Raw genomic sequence first — 9182 nt, 5'->3', positions numbered from 1 at the left:
AAAAAAAAAAAAAAAAAAAAAAAAAAAAAAAAAAAAAAAAATTATATGAGTCATTTATGACCTTAAGAGTAAGTATGCAAGATCTCAAGGGGATTAAAACATCTTTGCGGTATGAACTAAAAGGAAAATTATGAAATTACCTCTAGAGATTCTTTAGAAGACATCAAAGTTTTATGAATACCAAGTAACAAGATGCTTATAAAAGATTTATACATGTAAAAAAATATTTATAACTCATATGGATTAAGGCTTACATGTTAAGAACTTTATATGGGTGATGTAGTTGGTACAAGAAGTACGAATGTGATTGTGTTTTACAAAGGAAAGGGAAAGACAAGTTATCGTAGTTCGTTAGAAAATTATTGATTTGTCAACAAGTGAGAGTCATATGACAAATGTTTAATGGATTATGACGAATTGAGGACGGTAAGATTGTTGCAACCTTTGAGCGTTCCATACTAGAAATAAGAGAATATAGTGATAGAATTTCTTCAAGAATATACGGTAATATTGATGATCATTAACAAACTTACCAAGTCCATACACTTCTTTCTAGGAGAGGATTCATGTATTCTAGATAGTTAAACATAACTCTACATAAAAGATATTGTTAGATTCTATGGAGTCGGAGCCAATGTAGTTGAAACAGAATCTGAGGTTCACATCCAATAGCTACATATGCGTTAAATATTAGAAGGCATGTTAGGTGCATGTGTGTTGAATTTCTCAAACGGTCATGTACTCCACATGGAGTTCATGTATAGTAATAACTTTCTAGAAACTATCAACATATTATAGTTCAAGGCTCTTTATGAGTAACCATTTGTGAATTAGATAAACACAAATCATTAGGGACGAGTTGACTCTAGCCACCAATGAGGTCGTGCTAAATATCAAGATTCAAGGTACACAAAATAGTTATTCTAACGTGAGGCTCAGAGACTTAGAGGTTGAGGTAGGCGACGAGGTACTTTTGAAAATCTACTAGCTTTCTTCTCGTGCATAAGCTTTTATAATGTCAACATTCTAAGACTCTCTTTGTAGAAAGGTTTTAATGTTCAGTCTAATACATTATTATGGTAAAATTTAGAGAGATAATTTTACAAAAATTTAAACATGTCATTAGATCTTTAGCACGAGAATGAAGTCATGTTGTTGGATTTCTCTATTACTCATCAAAAACATCCAAATAGACCTACCATTAATGGTGTTGATAGATCACATTTAAAAAGGAAGCTATGTCTTGAATTTTAGCAATAAGAAGTGGTGTTGATAGATCACATTTAAAAAGGAAGCTATGTCTTGAATTTTAGCAATAAGAAGTGGTGTTGATAGATCACATTTAAAAAGGAAGCTATGTCTTGAATTTTAGCAATAAGAAGTTTCGGTTGACACCGCAGTATGAATTCTGTCTTTTATTTGAATGCTAGCCTAGGTTTATTTGATAGAATTAGATTTCAAAGGGCTAACCAAGTAAGTGACTCTACTATTGACATAGTTGGATGAATTGAATGATGTATGAACGGCACGTATTTTGTGGACCCCTCCATGTGTCATATTTTATGACCGTTATGACGTAAATTATGATATGTAATGTTATGATTTATGTTATGTTATGTCAAGAATACGTATTGATGTATTATGACATATGTTGTGATATGATATGCCATGCACACTAGTTAGCATGTTTTTTTTCGAGACGGTGAAATACTGATATGTAAAAAATGTATTCAAGAAAATATTTATGAAAGAAAAAATGTACGATCTGCATGATTGGAAGTTACAGGGACCTCATGCATTGGATACTTCCCTGTTATGATTAGTACGGATTCGTACCTTACAACACTTATGTTCGTCATGATTTTATGATACAGTATTTTGTACACCACAATACTATGCAGGCTCATTTCCCTCCGTGAATCTAGCAATGCGAGTGTGCGTTAACGGAAGGGCAGACCTTAGGGTTATATATACGTTCGCCTAGTGGGTCTATTTGCATGTACGTGGCGTGTAGAGGAGTACTACACATCCAATTTTAGCCCAGACTTAAAAAGTAGAATTCAAGGTGATGAAATGATTTTTATGAAAGAATAGGTCCATCCATAATTGCTTGGGTATGCATTTCCTGACCCCAATAATGAGGTCACTTATTTACCGAATATTTTAAAATACTCAAGTCACGTGCTACTCTTATTTTCGACACTTTTGTACGATTGACAACTTCTGAGTGACGTGGCCTAGTTACCTTTGGAATCTTCCCACCTCCCAAAACTAGTCATCATTGTTTCCATAATCATATATACAATATTAAGAACATTCCTTAAAAAATTGGAAATGAAAAACCAAAAAGTAATGATGGATTGTAAAATAATATGTTAATAAATATTTGAAGTGGCGTATGAAGAACTAATTGCTAAGGTTCAAAATGAAGTTATATTACAAATAATAAAGTTTTATGCAAAGAAATAAAAAAATAAAAAAAAAATAGAAAAGATAATAAAGATTTGGTTGATATATGGATGGACAAAAAATAGTTGAAAGTTCCCCCATGAATGGCTACGGAAGAAGCAATAATGCGATATTAATAAATTGATTCTTTTGATAAAGTAAGAAATTTTTTAAAAATAATTAAAAAGAAAGCACACATCTGCCCATCCCTACCAATGAAATCACCAAAAGCATACCAAAAATGTGTTCCCTTCAATGTGGATTCCCTACCAACACCCATTTCTTACAATTTTTTTTTTTTTTTTTTTTAAACTAAAATATTGTTGCAATTGTTATTCAAATTTTCACACATGTTGACTTTTTTTAGACAAAATGTGCGTATATATTTTATAAGTATGTATTAAATATTTATCGTCTGGTTGAAATTCCCGTCCCTTTCTTTTCCGCCTTCAACTTTGCATTTAAACGCCCAGAAAGTTTCTAAAATCTGTTCAAATCTCAGTTCCTAATACATACGTTTTCACGTCCTCAAATTCTCCCTTCAACGTCATTCATTTCTTCCGGTGTTCGAGTGAGTGATTTTCAATCCCTTTTGCTTTCTGAATTCTTGGTCTGTTGCTTCCTTCTTCTTTGTTTTGTTTTCCTTCAAATTTCTTACTGAATTTTGTTCGCGCGAATGAAATTGCCTTCTTGTTATTCTCTGCTCAACATGATTGATTTCTTCTAGCCATTTCAGTGAGTGATTTTCGCCTCTTTCTTCTTCTGTTTTTCGACTTTGCGGAGGAATTCTGCGTGATTTGTGTTCTTTCTTTTGATTTTTCGGTTCAAACTTGAGTTGGAGATTTCTGCAGGAAGTTCGATTACTTGTAACTAATCTGATCGACTAGAAACAGAGGACGGAAGCGTTTGGATTGCTTGTTTGTTTGTTGATTTCTGAATTAGTTCTGATTCTCCTGTGTTTTCTCTTTTGCCAAATTAGTTTCTGTTGAAATTTCCAGAACATCCTTCGAAATCTCCTCGCGCAGTTCATGTCATCGTCAATTGATTTTCCATTTTCTCTCTGAAAATTCAGTTGGAAAACTACTTTTTCTACCGACTCCCTTGATTACAAAGAAATTCCGATTCTCCGCTAAATAAAATTCGGATCCAAAATCAAAATCAAAATCAAAATCTCCATCGGAATTTCAGTTTCCGCACATCCGAATAACAGTTTTCTCTATCTCAAACAAACATTGAAGCCAAAACTAGAGTCGATTAATCACCACAGACAATTTCAGTTTCAGAACTTCCGAAACCGGCACACAAAATGGCAATAAAGTCAAACGGATTCACGAAAGGCCATTTGCCAGAGGAATTAAAAAAACTACTGAGATCCGTGGCGTCGGATTGGGGGGACAAAATCGAGGACATGGAAGAAGCACTGCAAGTGAGTCGATTAACAGGAGCGATGACGAACGAGGTGTACGAGATAAAATGGAGCTCAAAAAGTGGCGCGCAAGCTCGGAAGGTTCTGGTGAGAATGTACGGAGAAGGAGTGGAGGTTTTCTTCAACAGAGAAGACGAGATCAGAACATTCGAGTGCTTGTCCAAGCACGGCCATGGCCCTCGTCTTCTTGGCCAGTTCTCTGATGGAAGAGTGGAGGAGTTCATCCACGCCAGGGTACGTCCCTTCTGTCCAACTTTAATTGATTGCGATATTTTCCTTCTTTTTTTATTTATTTATTATTATTTAATTTTGGGGAAAAACTAACCAACCAAACAGAACAAACCACCCATAATTCCAAGTATACCCTTTCCCCATATGAATGTTAAAATTCACCATACACCATCCCTAATTTCAACCTTTTTTTTTTTTTTTTATAATTATGTCTTTTTTGTGTATATATATTTTAAAAGCTTTTTGATGAGTCATCAACTTTTGTTATTTAAAATTTACATGTTCGGTCATTTATTGTCACATTTAAAAAATTAAAGATTGTACACCGTATTCAAAGTTGCATACCCGGTCAAAGCTAAGCGTAGACTAAAATACTCGAGCTTATCCAAAATAAATGTTGACTATTATAACCCTTTAAAGTCCACTAGAAAAATCCTGTGAGGAAAGACTTCAAACTACCCTTTTTTTTTTCTTTTCTTTTTGGAAATGGTCTTCAAAATAATAATCCTATATCGGGACAAGTCGGAGAATATTAAATTTAAAATTAATTTATATCATGAGATACAAAGTAATAAAATTAAAACTTCAAATATTTTATATTTTATATTTTTTCTTTTTAGCATTTAAATATTCTATTTTGTCTTTAATTTTTTCATTAAAAAAAAAAAAAGACAGAATCTCTTTCGAAAATCATTTGCAGCGTAACCAACAAAATTCATTGCACTCACTACAAACTTTGGATCAGTGACTCCCATACATCCCTTTGTGGACCCGCAATTGCTTTTATCAATGTAGGGATAATTTATTTATAACACAAATAGTCCTACGGAAAATTTTCAGAATTCAATTTTGACGCTTCTTTTATTGAATAAATAAACTTTATGATGTGTAATAATTAGTTTAATTTTCTAATTTGTATTTGCAGACGCTATCAGCGACAGATCTTCGAGACCCAAAAACATCTGCACTTGTAGCAAGTAAATTAAGGGAGTTTCACAACCTTGACATGCCTGGTCCAAAAACTATCGTTCTTTGGGACAGATTGAGGTAAGATTTTGAATCTCTGCTTTTAGGTCTTAAATTTTGTTTTAATCCTCATTTATTTATTTTTTTGTTGGAAAAAAATGATCAGAAATTGGGTAAGTGAAGCCAAGAGATTATGTTCAGCAAGTGAGGTGGAAGAGTTTTGGTTGGACACATTGGAGGAGGAAATAAAATTGGTTCAAAGGGAACTCTCAAAACATTCTCAACTCATTGGCTTTTGTCACAATGACTTGCAATATGGCAACATCATGATGGATGAACACACATCCTCAATAACCTTAATTGTAAGTTCTTCTTTTTATTATTTATTAAAATATAGTCACAGGCTTAAAAATAAAAGAAAACTCAATTATGGTTAATTTTTATGCTACACCTAAATTTGTTTTAAATTTACTGACAGTACAGAGCCTAATAAAAATAATAATGAGGATTAAATTGGTATTAAATTAAAAACAAAAATGGATTTTGTTTTTGTTTGTGCAGGATTATGAGTATGCAAGTTACAATCCAATAGCTTATGACATAGCAAATCATTTCTGTGAAATGACAGCTGATTACCACTCTGAGACTCCCCATATTTTGGACTACACTTCATATCCAGGTCACACCCTTTTTTCAATTTTTTAATTTTTTTTTTTTTTTTTTGGTAACTTTGTAAATGAAGCTATTCACATTTTCTGTATTTCCAGATCTGGAGGAACGTACAAAATTTGTTCGTGCATATCTGAGCTCAGCAGGTCAAAATCCCATGCCTTTTTCCATTCTTAGTTATCCCTGCAATAATCCAAAATTATTCACAAAATCATTTGGTTGAGGATAGATGAGAGTGAGTCCCACGTTGGTTAATTTAGTAGAAGATCATGAATTTACAAGTGAGGAATAATACTATTTCCATTGGTACGAGGCCTTTTAGAGAAACCTAAAACAAAGTCATGAGAGCTTATGCTCAAAGTGGACAATATCGTACCATTGTGGAGATTCGTGATTCCTAACACTAACTTCATTATATGATGGATAAAACAGGTGGAAACCCGAGTGAAGAAGAAGTGGAGCAAGTGGTGGAGGAAGCTGAGATATACACTTTACCAAATCATCTCTTCTGGGGCCTGTGGGGAATTATTTCAGTGAGTATTATTATTTTCCTATAAATTTAAAGCATATATAGGATTTACTTATGTTTCAAATTTGATGTAGGGTCACATAAACAAGATTGACTTTGACTACTTTGAGTATGCGCGGCAGAGGTTTGATCAATACTGGCTTAGAAAGCCTCACCTCTTACCTTCTCCTATTGTTGATCCTATTGTTGATCACTTTTGTCTAATGATGAATGCCTCCTAAATGTTTTCTTTTCTTTTCTTTTTTTTTTTTTTTGTATTTCCTTTTATACCCAATATTTTATGTATGTTCTTAAGAACAATAAGTCAACACTTTTATGTTGATGTTTGTTGTGTAGTTCAATTTTAATTAATGTATTTTAGAACATTACTTATATGTTACTTTCTTTTTCATTTTTTAGGAAAATTGTGACTTTTTAGATGAAAGGCGTCTCATCTTTTATTAATACTCGTATTGTTTTATGAATTGTTATCTCTTTTAATCTTTAAGCTTTACTTTTCTATAGTTTTTTTTGTTGATGTAAATCAATGTTTTTATTTTCGATTCATAAAGAGAATTATTTGCTTATCATTTTTAGAAAATACTTAATAAAGAGGTAATGCTATATTTCAATGGTGATTTTTGTATAGTTTTATTATACAACAACTTAATATAAACAAACAAATATAAGAGAATTATATAAACATGTGTGGAACTTGTTAGATTTAATAAAATTTATAGGTTTTTGTTAGATTTTATTGAAGATCTTATAGGTTGAATTTTAGATCGAGAACCATTCTTGAAATCCTAAAAAAATGTAAAAGAAAGTAGTAAAAACGGAGAAAAAGACGAATGAAACTCAACCGAGGGTAATTTAGACCCCTTCCCTAGTTAGGAATCTAGTTTGAAAGAAGGAAAAAGAAAGAAAAGAAAGAGAAAGGTAGGATTTGAGGAGAAAGAAGAGGAAGAATCCAAATTTGCTTAAATCAGCAGTCCACATCTAATTTTGGTTGAGAACTTTTCATTAGAAACCCTCGTTGAACTGAGGAGATTGGTTATCCTTTTTCATCAATAATCAAAGAGTTTCTAGAGGTAAGGTGTATGGATTTTTGGTCTCACTATTTCCATAGATCCATTCTGAGTTTTTGATTGGTTGATCTAGAAGAGATTTTGCACAATTTCGTGAAGAATCTTGGAGGAGATTCGAGCAGAAAGTTAGAGTATCAACATATTGCAAGTTCCTTAACAAAAGTTACAAAAATATAAATAAATTGAAAAGAACTCATCAGATCTGAATTTTTGCGTAGGGAGGTAGGAGATAAAACTCGGAGTGACACACGTCGACCAGCAAAGGGATGAAGCATGTTCATTCGTGTGGAGGACACACACTCCTCAAAGAGAGGAGCGACACATCTGGCACTAAGCAAAGATTTTGTTGCTTGATCTGACTCAATCCGACCTGTTCATCTGTGTCCAACTCGATAACCCGCGCACGACCCAAAAATCCTACGCTTGAACCAAAAAATACAACTCAACTCAAACCAGTGAACCAACCCACTAACTTGTGACTGCGCCTAACTTATAGCGCATGATACGTGTCACAATCTGCAATATGATTGTGATCCGAGTAAGTCATCGAGGACGATGACTAAGTTAAGTGGGGGAGAATGTCACAACCATACTATGAAGAGTAGGTTGTGACCCTCAGAGAGTAGGTTGTGACCCTCAGAGAGTAGGTTGTGACCCTCAGAGAGTAGGTTGTGACCCTCACGCCATGACAAGCAAAGTGGCGTCCCTCAAGAGACGCCCATCCGGCCATATGCGGGCCAATACAGAAGAGCCATGATGCGATCGAGGAGAACGATGCATCATCCAACGCACCACCATGCAAAGTGGGCATTGAAGACATGTTGAGACATAAGCAAGACAGAGACATCAGAATAGACATAAAGGGCAAATATAGGCTTGTTGAAGGGCCGGGTAGGACCCCGGGCCTTAACCTCAAAAGTTGGGGTTTCGAAAGGAATTTGGGCATGTGGTTTGGGAGTTGAGTCCATCCATATGAAATATGAATGCTCGCCAAGTTTGGTGTCATTTGGACATTGGACGGACAATGCACGACACCGTATGACACCTCACCAAAATCATGTCTACACGTAGTAGAATGAAAATGGCTCAAAATGTACTACAGTGGCACCATGGTGTTAGCTCTCCACCACCCTTGGCCCTGTGGCCTAAGTGAGCTACTCTGTGGCACATACGTGTGTCACAGTGTGGGCGAGTGTGCCGAAACGAGTGTCTCGGGCGACTTCCTTTAAAATGGGTTTTTGAAGGATAGTACCGGATGGCACAGGTGTGCCAGTATTGCACCCTAGCCCGCGTGTTAGAGGTTGCTACATTCACCCGCTATCCGGTACGGTATCCGTGAATGACTCGGCATGGGCACGGGAGGGCCTATATGCCTCGATAGAACCCGGATGGATGGATGTTTGGGAAGTCCTGATGAGATGAACGACACGCAGGTCCATTCTTGATGGCATGACCAAATGAGTTATGATGGCCGACGACATTCCGAGACTCGGGATGACATCAAAACATATCGACCCTATCGATGGAGATTGAGATGGCAAGATGAGATGCGACGTTGTATTGAGAGACCTTGGCCCGAGTAGAGGCAAGGTCGAGCTGAATGAGTTGGCCTAGTGTAGAGGCAAGTCGAATGTGTCGCAAACGATTGAACATGCACGCGCAGGCGGCGTGTGTGGTTGAACAAGCTTGGATTCCGCACAAGCGATGTTCGATTGGCGAAGACAAACCTCGCCTAAGGTTCGACAAAGCCACAAAGCCGGGGCAAAAAATATATATGGGGCTTAATTCGCCTCAAGGCTAGTCATGAGCGTGTCAAGATCACGACGCCGCACGGTAAAAAATGTAG

The 9182-nt window shown here is 35.5% G+C and overlaps 1 protein-coding gene across 4 annotated transcripts; it reads left to right on the top strand.

Moving 5' to 3' along the window:
* The first annotated feature begins 2863 nt into the window (after window positions 1-2863).
* LOC111433374 (probable choline kinase 1) lies at window positions 2864-6637 on the top strand. Of its 4 annotated transcripts, none has more exons than XR_002708781.1 (8): window positions 2864-3019; window positions 3726-4108; window positions 5031-5152; window positions 5238-5433; window positions 5700-5750; window positions 5839-5886; window positions 6173-6273; window positions 6344-6637. XR_002708781.1 is itself a non-coding variant. In XM_023070413.1 (8 exons), the coding sequence occupies exons 2-8, from the start codon at window positions 3755-3757 to the stop codon at window positions 6488-6490; spliced, it is 1107 nt and encodes a 368-aa protein (XP_022926181.1). In that variant the 5' UTR covers window positions 2864-3019; window positions 3726-3754; the 3' UTR covers window positions 6491-6637. The 4 variants fall into 4 exon arrangements, 3 of the variants coding, with proteins under 3 accessions (XP_022926181.1, XP_022926183.1, XP_022926182.1); XM_023070413.1 differs by having other exon boundaries at window positions 5612-5750; XM_023070415.1 differs by having other exon boundaries at window positions 2865-3019; window positions 5633-5750.
* The last annotated feature ends 2545 nt before the right edge of the window (window positions 6638-9182 follow it).

The sequence above is a fragment of the Cucurbita moschata genome, unplaced genomic scaffold, assembly GCF_002738365.1.
Source record: "Cucurbita moschata cultivar Rifu unplaced genomic scaffold, Cmos_1.0 Cmo_Scf00042, whole genome shotgun sequence".
In the NCBI taxonomy this organism is placed as follows: domain Eukaryota; kingdom Viridiplantae; phylum Streptophyta; class Magnoliopsida; order Cucurbitales; family Cucurbitaceae; genus Cucurbita; species Cucurbita moschata.
Note: the sequence above shows the minus strand (reverse complement) of the source record. Positions and strands in the feature narration are given on the sequence as shown.